We start from the raw sequence: 12,758 nt of genomic DNA, 5'->3' as shown, positions 1-12,758 counted from the left end.
CTGTGGGTATCCTCAGACACGTGATGCTCACCAGATGGTCGACCACCTCCTCTCTGCTGGGGCCAGTTATTTTCTGAGGCACAATAAATGCAGGACGAAAAAGACAAAGACTGTATGATGTAATTGCGCATAAGAAAACAATGCAATACAGTTATTGGTATTTGCTTCAGTAAACATATTTATTTCAGATACTTATAGTTAAAGTTTTTACGCTCTAATGGCTCCGACTAGAATGACAAATAGCGTTAGTTCCGCCTATTCCGTCAGCCAATAAATCGTTTAGTCATAAACTTTTCCTTTTTTTCAGGGGGACCACAGGGGGGTCCAAAGTCAGTGTTAGGGGGGCACTTAATAATAACTGGAGTTCAAATAACAAAATGGAACTTTTAATTGAGGAAACAGCAGGCCAGTGACTATTTCAACTATCTATTTTACTCAGGAAAAGACTGTAAATATATGGATTTATTTGTGTTGATAGCCATTTTCGTTGGAACGGACTGTTCTTAATCCTAGAGAGATAGATTTCGAATTGGAAACATACAGGTCTTAAATAAAGCAAAACAACTCTTACTGCGCAGTTCTCGTTTTAGCAGCTGCGTTGCAATAAGCAGCCAAAACATTTGACGTTCTTATTATACATCCATGCATTTGACACAGTTCTGGCCTCGAAATTGACCGAACAACATTTAACCAATCACATCAGTTGTCATTTATGTTGACAACCAATCATGATATGACTTTTGGTAAGGTAGGCGTATTCATAAGCCTAGTATATAAGCGAAAAGGGGCAGGGTTACAATACAGTAGGTTCCGCTGTTTTCGAAAGAGTAGATGTGTTTTTGAGGTATTAAACGTTTTAGAGAACTCTTGACCCGTTTCGGTCAATTATACGCTTAGGTAGCTCGTTAGTTACCTCTCTTCTGATCGAGTCGCTTAGAAAAAAGCGACTTGATTTAGCTAATAATCGCCTTTTAGTAAATTCAGGTCGAAAGGGATGCCGCTGCAGACAGACTCCGACGGACGCAAGCAGTTTTTGGATTTAATCTCATCGCATTTAATCGGGAAGAGCAGTTTTTCTATACATTGTAAAAGCCTCAGTATAACACATCCTCGACCTAGTGCTTTTGAAAGATGCTTAAGCTCGAGTGCGAATTAATAGCTTGTCTTTGAAGTAAAGAGAGAAGCGTCAATAATCAGCAAGCTAAACGCTAGCTATCGTAGCTGGTCATCAACAAAGCGGGGATCGTTAATCTCTTGCCGTAAGGAGTAACCAGATAGGCGAAGAAGAAGAGTGTCTACGGCTTGCCAATTGAACACGGTATTTTCTGCCTGTGCTGAAAATATTGCTCGGTAAGTGAATTGTGTTTTAACATCGATGTACAGAACCAGGAAGACGATTTGTCAACTTCGACTGAACGGGGTGGGGGAGGGGCGGTGTACAGCAAGAGGAAATTGTTTTTATGGTAAAGGCCTAAATCGACCATCGCGGGGCGCTGTAGCCCCTCTGTGAATGTTGTTATTTACCGACTCCATTAATTTGGTATTAAACGGAAAGCAGTAACAACTGTATCGTTACAAATTGTATTTAACTACGTCACAATAGTAAGCAGCTTGTTCGTGTAATACATTGAGTGAACTTCTATGTAACGCTAGTTTTCTTAAGTGTTACAACATTTAACTATTCTTCTTTTGTAACCAGACCACAATGAAGCTGTTGGAAAGCTCCAGCTTTGAAGCCCTTAGCTCCCGGCTGTGTGTTGAAACCGGAGAGTCTCGCATCCTTGGCAGGTAAAGGCACCATGAACAACTGAACACAATACTGTAATATAAGCTAGTTTAACATTTTACTGCACCATACTTTTATATCTAGGACTATAGTTGTTATTAGCTGTTATTATTGTGTTTTGCACAGACTGAACACACACACACACACACACACACACACACACACACACACACACACACACACACACACACACACACACACACACATTAATCCCAGGGAGATGCATGCACAGGTATGGCTGGGTGATGTGAAGAAAAAAGGAAAACATTTTTATATATATAAAGGCCAATAATAGAACAGCTACAACAGTAGTGTTTAGAAAAGTACCTCACTCTACTGTAATTAAGCCTGTAAAACCAGGAGAAGACAACACAGTGCTATGCCCAGGTCACCTGTTTCTGCAGGAACATCAACAGTCAGACTTTAGAGAGAGAAACACTGGAGCCCTTTCCTGGTATCAGGTCATTAAACATGCATGAGAGGTGTGGCTGGTTTATAGATCACTGACTGCTCATAAACGGGGGTAGTAGGGCAAACCAGTTCCTGCATGCAATGTCAAATTGTGATAACAGTAGTCTGTTACCTTAGAGCTCATACTGAAAGTGAAACTGACAGTGCATGTTTTTAAATGACCAAACCTAGGTTATGTAAGGCCGTCAGCTCAGCAGGCTTACAGTGACAGTGTACTTACATAAAGGGCCAGTCTGAGTGTGGGTGCTGAATCTGAGCTTTTGTACTGGTTGTGACCTGGGGTGACGGCACATCCCGTCCTTTCACACCACTCTGTGGCTATTTTGGAGACAGAGTGAAGAGTGTTATTAGAGCGTAGGTACATGTACACACAACATATATAATAATACTGCATGATAGCTGCTGGAACTGCCAAGGCTTAGGGGATTAGTGAGACAGCAGCAGGGCATCCACGCTGCAGGTTTTAACAACACATGTAGCCACCAGCCCTCCAGCAAATGTACTGTTTATTTTCTACATATGAGCCTATGATTCAAACACACGTTAAAATGTAAAAACTCAGCAATATTGCACTATCATTTACTAAATGCATAAAACTAAACTTAAAGAGCACAGCTGGGGCCTTCTGTACATGTAATTTAATTTGTGCAAAAAAAGATTAATAATAAACGGTGCAAAAATAACGGAACACATTAAAACATAAATGAATATGTTTGTAGCTATTGTAAGAGTTGTGTACAGATGTTAAAAGAGCTTGTTGCTGTCACATCTTTTTTTAAATAACCTTCATCGTGTTTCTAGTCCTCACTCGGCTCTAGTTTCTGCTCTGTCATCTGGTTACAGTGTTTAGTCGGCAGGTCAGCTGTGTTCCGTATGTGTGTGGAAAAACCAGGGCACTTATTTCCACTGTGGTGTCGCTGCCAGCCGGCGTCCTATTATTAGACTGGTAAGGGTCTCAGTAGTGCGTCTATCTTAAGTTGCGCAACCTTTGCTCTTGTGTAACCCATAGGTGGGGGAAGGCAAAATAAACAACTCCAGTCTGCGTCACTCACAGTGACACAGTGTACAGTGGCGTCTGACCCAGAGTCATGAAGGAGCAGGCAGGAAACCTTTAGCTCTTGCCAGCTGTTTCTGCAGATATGGCTCCAGGCGGAAAGACAAGGGCAATCTATTCTAACTGAAGATTAGGTTATAGAGATCTTGCATTCCACTTAATCCATTTAACAGTTTAAATATCAGATATGCCACTAGTTTGTTCCCCCAAATAAGAGATTACTAAAAGTGATAAAGCCAGTTAAAAAAACACAGAAATAACAACATTTAGTCTGCTAGTTTTGTATTCTATAATATAATGTCCTACATTATTTATTTGGTTACTGGTGAGGTGCATTAATACCCTGATTTGCTCCTGTTGTGTAATTGTGTGTTTAAGCCTAATGGGCTATTAAAGTAATCTTAGGGGATTTTGCAAACACTTTCACTTCTGTAATCCCTTCCATTATGTTTACAGCACAAGGGCAATCTATTGTAACTGATGCACAACATTACATTATGTATATGTCTGTCCTGCAGGATGGAGAGCTACTCCTGTAAGATGGCAGGGGATGACAAACATATGTTCAAGCAGTTCTGCCAGGAGGGCGAGCCTCATGTGCTGGAGGCTCTCTCCCCCCCCCAGTCCACCAGCGCCACCAGCCCTTCACAGTGAGTACTACAATAGAGGATAATGCTGTGTTTCTGAACGGAAGACCACCAGCCATTAGTGAGATGAGATGGTAGGGATTTGACCTTTTTTAAATGTACCTCTGTATATTTCCCGTGCAGGCTGGGGAAGAGCAGTGAGGACGGGGAGAACCCGCTCAGTGACAAGTGTTGCAGGAAGACTCTTTTCTACCTCATCACCACGCTCAACGAGTCCTTCCGGCCCGACTACGACTTCAGCGCCGCCAAGGCCGAAGAGTTCAGCCGAGAGCCCAGCATCAACTGGGTCAGCATCCTGCTCTGAATACATGTCACAGATACGTTGAACTCAACATGAAGACAAAAACATAACTGTCCGACCTTTCTTCAGGTGGTGAATGCCGTGAACAGCAGCTTGTTCTCAGCTGTTGGAGAGGAGTTTAACTCTCTGGGGCCGGAGCTGTGGAACGCCATCGACCAGGAGATCAACCTGCAGGGCTGTGACTTCTACAGGTGTGTGTGTGTGTGTGTGTGTTGCATGCATTATTATATAGCAGATCATCTGTTCCGTGTGGATGTTTTTCTAAGCTCTTATTGTGTCTCCTTAGCTACAACCCTGATCTGGACTCTGATCCTTTTGGTGAAGAGGGGAGCCTCTGGTCCTTCAACTACTTCTTCTATAACAAGAAACTCAAGAGGATTGTGTTTCTCACATGTCGCTCCGTCAGGTCAGCACCTGAAGCATCATCCTCTTGGTTTAAATAAATCCGTTTCTGAAAGACGGCAGATCATTTAGCATACATGGGATGGTGTACAATTCTTTTTCATACCTGCAGTGTCTTGAGTGGCTATGGCCGGGACTCACATGACAACGAGCTGGACATGGAGCTGGATGACGAGGAGGAAATGGATGGCTTCACTTTGGACAGGTGAGACAAATGTCCATTATTCTGATTTACAATATTGACTTGAAAATATGCCGGTGTAAAGTACTGAAACATACCTTTTGTTCTATGATGGAAGAACATGCATTAACATTGTTCTCTTCTTCTCCCAGGTTCCCCAGAGTTCTGTGCGTGTGATTCTGCCTGCAGGACACGCCTCGGCCAAACAATATCTTGACTTTTCCTCCTCCCCCTCCCTCCATTTTCGCCCTCATGTTCCCTTTTATTTTTGTATTTAGCGGCCTCATTCAAAGCCATTTTCACGCTTTAGACAAATGCATGTTTGAAGCCTTCTCTGTGTACCGTGAGCAGGTGGACATTTATTTAAACCCTGCGGTAACTTTAAGGCTCCTCTTTCTCCTGTATGAAGGCACACAGACTCATTTACAGGCTTCTCTGCACAGGCAACATTTCCAAAAAGAAAGAAGAAGGTGTTGTAATGGATAAATAACAAAGACTGTAGGGGAGTTTCTTGCAAATGATGTCACAAAGACGAGTCCAGAAAACACCAGCATCATAAAGACATTTGGTGATATTCCTACATTGGAGGGGCTGGGCTGAAAGACCCAGATTTCCTGTTCAGAGGAGAATTGTTTCGTTGTTGCCAATTTTTGTGTGACAGTGATCTTACTGTGACAACCTTTTCAGCACTGAGTTTGACATTTAAAATCATCGCTGCATTTCTAACTGAAACTTGTATTGTTGAATGTTATTACCGCGAACGCTCGCCTGTACTTTAGACAGCAGGGCACGGCCGAGGGAACTCTTGGCATCTCGGTTGGAGCTTAGACAACATGTCAGCGTTTAACAAATGTCCCATAGTTTTGCTTCATTTACAAAGTTCCATTTTATACGTAGTTGATTTTCCAATCCAGTATTTTTTCACTCTTCCCCTTTACTGATTTATTCCTATTTAACCCGTTTCTAAACGTCTATCTTGCCAGTGTTTTTTCTTTGCTCTGACCTCAGTGTAAAGGCTTCATTGAATGAATGTATAGTACCATTTAGAGAAAAAACATAACTGTAAAATTGCTATGTTGTACATTGTTTTATAGAAATCGAGAAGCTCCTTTTACTTTCCTTACAAGTGGTTAGGAGTTGTCTTTTCTTGACTTCTCTGTGCTTCATTTGATTGGCCAATATATTACAGATGTTAATAAAATGTTGTTTGAATCAAACTCAGATTGTGTTTTTTCTTTGTAAACTCAGAAGTATCCGGTTTGGCATTTATTTCCCAAAGATTTTAGTCCAGGGTTGATTTCAGATATGCTAAAAAGAAACTGATGTATTCAGGCTCAAAGTTCAAAACAAACTTTTATTGAAAAATAAAAACTGAATTACAGTACATGACCGCGACTGGACCACCATACTGACATAAGATCAGTTCCCTTGCTTTGTAAGATCAAGGTGAAAGCTGTAGACCTCAATGCTGCACCTTTTCCCTCTGTTAAAATACCTTGCCCCAACAATCCACTGTAGAGACCCTGAGGCACTCCCTGACCAAGATGGACACCAGTTCTTCACCACAGTTGGGATTCAAACTCAATGAAACTCATGCACCTCACACTTTGTGGCCACTGTGGAACTTGCAAAAGGTAGACATGGTTTCAAAGTGACGCGTGCATAGATCTGTTACCAAGGAATTCTTATACCAGGTCAAAGAAGGAAATAAGGGTAAAAATCATGGGCAGACTTTTCAGATTCATACACATACTATCCTCCAGACACTCACAATAGCATGGTTAAGGCTGAGGATCAAGTCATAGACCTAAATGATGGCCAAAATATTAAGATAAAATGATCTTAATGCTACTTCGTCCAGGTGGCTGCAGAGAACCAACTTCCCCATAAATGTGTGGCACATCGATGAGGCTGGCAAATTCTGGCGGCTTTGTTTAAAAAGTACAAAATGTTTAAAAGTGGAATATATTCTGCAGGAAATGACTGAAATGTTTGTATGATAATGTCAAACACACGTGCAGCACCAAAGATCATCTGTTAATACAGATGCTCACTCGCCACGAGCAAACATTCTTAAAAGGAATACAATTAAATAAAAAACATAATGCACCATTGACAAAACATAGTGTTTACATTTAAAATACTGCCATTAAAAAAGGGAGCATTGTACTTGCATATGAATTCCATTTATTTAATTCTTTGCAAAATTAAATAAATGGCTAAAGTGAGGGTCAGAAAAGGTTGAATCTACACCATGTGGCTCAAATACATACAAGTACAAGCTCAGAGTTAATAAAGGGAGATTTGTATTTGACCACGTTTCAATACGGCACCGTAAGACCTAGAGAGAGAATAACCACCGACAATGTAGCTTATGAAACTGAAATGTGTAACAGATATTAATGGCTGTGCTAAAAATGAAAACATTATTCTGAAAAACCTCCGTAGTGCCACCATCCCCCTGAAAATGTTACACTACTGCTTGTAATCCCATTGTCTAGTCCATTTGTACCTGAACATGAGCAAACTTGTATAAAGGCAAAGAAAACGATAATAATAATAGAGCTGCACCAACTTGATGTCTCATGATATGAAATGGTGCGAGGTGACATGATATGTATTTAGTGTGAAGGATGTCCAGTGCACACCTGCTTTGCACTTGGACTTAACTCATCTAAAGGATCTTCTTCCCCTCCTCTGCAGAAAAAGCCACTGTTTGTTCCAGATAACCAGCGAGGTTCCCCAGTTCAGTTCAGGTCACGTTTCGACTTGGAGAGACACCGGCTCCACTGTGCATGTGTTAATAACCCTCTGGAAGTCAATGTTTGTCATTAAAAAAATATAAAGCAACGATAAGCAAGTGAGGAGAAGCTGACGTAGCCAGGTCATCAGGCCGTAGAGGGGGCGAGGGGCTATCTGAGGCCGGCCCGCGAGGTCATCCACTCCAGGCCTTGGCATAAACTGGAGGAACAAAAAGAGGCGTCAGAAAGGAGGAACAAATACTTTAGACAGATGACTACATCAAGGATGTTTTAATAGCGTAGCACATTTTCCCTAGCTGTACTAAATATTTACACAAAACGCATAGACAGATATATTTACTGTTCTTCCTGTCTGTGCTGAGGAAACATGGCAAGCTTCAGGGCACAGTGACATCTGGTGGTTAACAGAGCTCACTGCAGCGCTAAAACATCGGTTACAAACACCTGGTTACAATCTCAAATATGTGAATTTAAAGTGTTATTTATTAAATGTATTATTGTTTTGTGCTCAACTGGAAAATGCTCACATTGTTGTAAAATGTTCTGTAGTAAATAAATAAGCACATGCCAGTACTAGACATGACATACATGTACCCTGTGGGTGGTCTTTCTAATCACATGGTAGACATGCTACAGCTTACATGAATTGCACTGCAATATGTTGCGGTTTAAGAAAGACATTCATTAAAATACCATTATGATAATGCTTGGTAACAGACTGAGATAATTCTCTATGTATGGTGAACATTCCCCTTTCTTCTTATCCTACTCATGTACACAAACAGTGTATTTAAAACAATTGTGCCTCTGTCTACTCAAAACTAATCCAAGTTTGCACACAAGAGAATAACTTGCTAAACACGTCTTTTCATCAATGTTGCATTGCGTTAAGTTGTTTTATCCTTTATGATACATGGTATTGATTATATAAGCTCAGCCAGCTATCCTGCTAACACACAGATATGATAAACATGAGTCTCACCCCTCTCCTGTAAGTGCGCAGCAGGACTGTATGTGCCAGGGGTGATCTTTGATGGAGCTCAGGCTGAGGTATTTGGAGATCTCCGCTGCAGACATACAGCCCTTCATATCCTGCTTATTGGCAAATATCAGCACGGCTGCTTTCCTCAGGTCCTGAGGGGCGAACACGAAACAATGAAACCATAAACATGCCACCTTTTGAAGCTTGAAACAATGAAACGTGGAAGGGGCTGTGCTTGGTGGAAACCCCAGTCCGAGTGTGAATTCTCTTCTTTATGGCCATGCAAAGACGTGTTAAGATGCCTTACCTCGTGAGCCAACATCCTGTAGAGCTCCTCTTTAGAGATGGCCAGCCTCTCTCTGTCTGTGCTGTCCACCACCAGAATGATGAACTGCAGAGTAGGAGGCAAACATCACACTTCTCAAAAACACATTTACAGAAATCAAGTGCAACACAGCAGGAGGGCACTTGAGGGGCCAAGGGCCTCACAGTGGGTTCTGGTGACTGCTATGCTAATAGCCTCGTTTTGAATGAGAGAGGGCGACCCTGTCTGACAAAAGACCAATGGCATGTTAATGTTGCCGAGATGTGAGAGGCGCCATTAAAGGAAAAAGCTTCAGCAACACGTGTTCTCTAACATCACTGTGACACCGCTTCACTGTGGAGCGAAAGACTGCCGTTACCATAGTTACTCCAGGGTTAGTACATTATATGGTTTCTTTAGTAACTGTAAGGCTCCTAGCAACTCTATTGTAAAAGGTATTTAGAGCTACTCTGCCATTAAGATTCTTAAGTGCAAACATTGGTGGGTTTTTAGTTTACTATTGTAATAAGTCTGCATTCACTTTTTACAAGATGCTCAAGGTAAAGTTATCTGGTTTGTCAAACCTCTATTGTGAAAAAGGGATGGAAATGTTTGAACAACCACAACATGCTGCTCAGTCTGCTGTCGAACAGGTTGGAGCTTTTGAGCAGAGACATGTTGGAGAGCAAGAGTGGAGGAGTTTGGCACGTGAGATAAGGCGTTTGCTTTGAATGGAAATGAAAATAAGGGTTGAACGCAGGCTGGATATCGCACTTCCTAGAGGAAAGTTACATTCTGTAAGACACATCTGCCCCCGCCATGCCTCCCGTTCTTCTTCTCCTTTCTCCAAAACACTGCAGAGGCTGACCCCTGCTTTGACGTGCAGACGGCCCCCTTTGTGAAGGCTGACCCCTGACATTGGGCGGTCCCCGCTGCCGTCTGTGCTCTGAACAAACGCACCAGCTGGACAATACTTCTGTTCCCCTCATCGGATAGAAATAGTTCAGAGTGTACGACATGAGCTGCTTGTTTTCTCACCTCTGTATTGGAGTAGTAGGTGTTCCAGGAGGACCTGAGGGACTCCTGTCCTCCTATATCCCACATCAGAAAGTGAGTGTTCTTCACCACTATCTCCTCCACATTGCTCCCGATGGTGGGTGACGTGTGCACGACCTCATTCATCAAACTTTTGAAGGAAAGAATCAGTTAGTTTTTGCTGACAAAGGAAAACTGACCAAAAAAGGTTCCAACAAAATGACTTACAACTGGTAGAGGATGGTGGTTTTTCCTGCGTTATCCAATCCAACAATTATAACCTTGTGCTCTGCAAAAAGAAATACAGTATTCCATAAACTTCAAGAGGACATTGTTATCAAGAAAACACTAGTGCCATAAAGTACATTGTGTCCCTGTCTATACAATGCATTACTTCTTTGCTGCCTATTCAAAAATAATACAGGCTGAACTTATTCTAAAACTTCATGACCTCTTTCCCCTCCCTCTTTTAAACTGCAGGACATCTTTCCATTCATAAAAACCAGCTAGCACAGTTCGTAACCGCACAGGCGATGTAGGCCGTGAAGCAGACTAAATCCCAAATCAGAGCTGACACGGACATGCCAAAACATCCCACTTTAGTGTTTTGACTCGTCCGCCCTCCTGAGGCCTCTGGCAGCGGAGGAGGAAGGAAGTCTGGTCAGAGGGCTCCAGTCCTGACAGATTCTGAGCACCAAACTCGTTTCGGGGGGGTCACTGCATGTCTATTGCTTCCCTGTGAGGATCCCCATTACATTGATCACATCGGAGTACTCTCCTTTTCAACAACTCCTAACAGTCTCTTCTACGAGCTGAAACATGTTCCTGCAGCACATCTCTAAACCCAGGTTGGGTCAGATTCCTTCTAAATGTATAATGTCAGTGCGAACAAACTAGATTTTAGAAGTCGATAATTGATTCCAGTGGATTATTTGAAATCAGCTTTCCAAGCAGAACACTTACAGGTTACTAATTCCTTTAGGATTCATGTGTTTCTCCTGTATGTACCTTTAAGTGGTGAAACTGCACCTCAGGAGTAATAGCTAGACTTCCTTTAGAACACAGCAGCAAACATTTTCAGAAAAGAATAAAACATAAAGACACATCTATAGTGATATTTCACAATTGCCAGCACTAGTATTTAGATACTACATTTGAGGTGACTTAACTACTGTTATGATTGCATGTTTTAAGCTACGACTATGATCCTCACACTGCCACTTAGACTTTGCCTTTGAACCCTTAAAATGAATGAAACTTGACACCAGGAACAGTGTAATCCAGAATTAGGCAGGGAGTAGGAATCCTTCTCTGCTATCCTCAGGGCCGAGAACAATTCAACACATGCCAAAGGGATTAAGGCAAGAGGGAGTTCCCTTGTGAAAACAATGATCTTTACACTATGATATGAAAATGCACCGTTAGTTACCCTTAAGCATGAAATAACACACTTAAAATCCCTCTTTCTTATGCCCTCCTCCCAGCGAAAAGATACTTACTCACACATTGAAAACAAACTGCTCTAAAATCACTTCAATGCCTTACACCACATGAGAAGACTCACTGACTAAATACTTACAAATCAAACAAAGCACCCCCTTACTTTGTTCCCTGCAGATGAAAGTGGAACAATATTCCACCTGAGCAATATTTTGTATATTTGCAATAAAGCACACACATACGATACAATATGGGTATTTTAGTTGTAAAGGGTGGGATTAGCTAGCCTTTTTGTTGCCTTAATCTCAGTGTCTTTGTTGTGCTTTTCCTTTGTTTTTCACTCAATTCTAAAATGAGCAACAACTGCATAATTATTATGTTAAAGTCACATGCATACAATAATGATGGAGCTTACATTGTGAAGCAAATTACACAATAAATATAACTTTTTCATAAAATTACTTTTTAGAAACTCAGGGGAAAGTTATGTAATGTTACCCGAAAAAACAACTGGCTGAATACACGCTTACAGACTTAATCATATTAGTTGACCCAGTGATAAACAGATAAGTATTTGGGGTGGCACTGAAGTTGTAGAGGTTGTTTTGCATTGCGAGTTAGACAAAGGCAGCTCAGGTGGCAGAGTCCTGAAGTCACGGAGAGATGTAGCGAGATAATTCAGACCCCATCTGTTATTATGGGTCTTGCTGCTCACTTTATGCTAACGGTCTAACACTTATTATCCTCGGTTGAGTAGCTAGCGGGAGGTTAGTGAGCCGTAACAATTGTACCGACACCCACCTTGGTTACAGAAGAAGCTCCACAGTTTGGCGAATATGACGCCCATTGTTTAGGTTAACGTCTTCCCGTAGTTCCGTCAGTAGAGTGGGCAGCAGCACCGAGCTTCTCCACTCTCAAATGCACACCGTACAGTCCGCGGCTGGCTGCGGCTAGCTAACATTAGCTGGATGATCTCTTGTCCGCAAAACACCTCACCGACCTTTTGAACGCGGACTCCATGCGCTCCGGTTAGCTAACGCGAGGATAAAATGGTGGAACGTAACATAGACTTTATATATTCTTGTCGAGTGGATCAGGGAGACGTTGAAGCCTCCACAAATAGTATAAACAGGCTGAGAAGTGAGGCACTGTGTTGACTCTGCTCGCACGGCTTCTTCTGCTCGTTGGCTGCTGGCAGTGGTTTGCTGAAAAAAGCAACCCCAGCTATTCCGTTGTCTTCCAACGTGATGACGTCATGGCGTGTACACGTTGGCCTTTTTTTGGGACAGCATTTTAAGACACAAAAACACAGGAAGGGAACAGACCTAAATATAACACAATTATTACAATACTTCAAAAATAAGCCTACTTTGTTGTAGGCACAGTAAAACAT

The 12,758-nt window shown here is 42.0% G+C and overlaps 2 protein-coding genes across 2 annotated transcripts; one reads left to right on the top strand and one right to left on the bottom strand.

Moving 5' to 3' along the window:
• The first annotated feature begins 790 nt into the window (after nt 1–790).
• Nucleotides 791–6,059, top strand: maf1b (MAF1 homolog, negative regulator of RNA polymerase III b). Its single transcript, XM_034108728.2, has 8 exons — nt 791–1,350; nt 1,700–1,788; nt 3,830–3,961; nt 4,082–4,244; nt 4,329–4,450; nt 4,546–4,665; nt 4,774–4,866; nt 4,995–6,059. The coding sequence occupies exons 2-8, from the start codon at nt 1,706–1,708 to the stop codon at nt 5,017–5,019; spliced, it is 738 nt and encodes a 245-aa protein (XP_033964619.1). The 5' UTR covers nt 791–1,350; nt 1,700–1,705; the 3' UTR covers nt 5,020–6,059.
• Nucleotides 6,060–6,176: 117 nt separating this feature from the next.
• Nucleotides 6,177–12,611, bottom strand: LOC117465694 (ADP-ribosylation factor-like protein 5B). Its single transcript, XM_034108664.1, has 6 exons — nt 12,167–12,611; nt 10,154–10,214; nt 9,929–10,076; nt 8,894–8,977; nt 8,587–8,738; nt 6,177–7,803 (listed from the first exon to the last, which is right to left on the bottom strand). The coding sequence occupies exons 1-6, from the start codon at nt 12,210–12,212 to the stop codon at nt 7,755–7,757; spliced, it is 540 nt and encodes a 179-aa protein (XP_033964555.1). The 5' UTR covers nt 12,213–12,611; the 3' UTR covers nt 6,177–7,754.
• Nucleotides 12,612–12,758: the final 147 nt, after the last annotated feature.

The sequence above is a fragment of the Pseudochaenichthys georgianus genome, chromosome 20, assembly GCF_902827115.2.
Source record: "Pseudochaenichthys georgianus chromosome 20, fPseGeo1.2, whole genome shotgun sequence".
NCBI classification, from domain to species: domain Eukaryota; kingdom Metazoa; phylum Chordata; class Actinopteri; order Perciformes; family Channichthyidae; genus Pseudochaenichthys; species Pseudochaenichthys georgianus.
Note: the sequence above shows the minus strand (reverse complement) of the source record. Positions and strands in the feature narration are given on the sequence as shown.

Coding starts and splice junctions, on each gene's coding strand:
- LOC117465694 (XM_034108664.1), bottom strand. CDS start 12,212: ATGGGCGTCATATTCGCCAAACTGTGGAGCTTCTTCTGTAACCAAG. Junction 8,978..9,928: donor CCTACTACTCCAATACAGAG/GTGAGAAAACAA, acceptor CCTACTCTGCAG/TTCATCATTCTGGTGGTGGA. Junction 8,739..8,893: donor ACAGGATGTTGGCTCACGAG/GTAAGGCATCTT, acceptor TTCGCCCCTCAG/GACCTGAGGAAAGCAGCCGT.
- maf1b (XM_034108728.2), top strand. CDS start 1,706: ATGAAGCTGTTGGAAAGCTCCAGCTTTGAAGCCCTTAGCTCCCGGCTG. Junction 1,789..3,829: donor GAGTCTCGCATCCTTGGCAG/GTAAAGGCACCA, acceptor TCTGTCCTGCAG/GATGGAGAGCTACTCCTGTA. Junction 4,867..4,994: donor GATGGCTTCACTTTGGACAG/GTGAGACAAATG, acceptor TTCTTCTCCCAG/GTTCCCCAGAGTTCTGTGCG.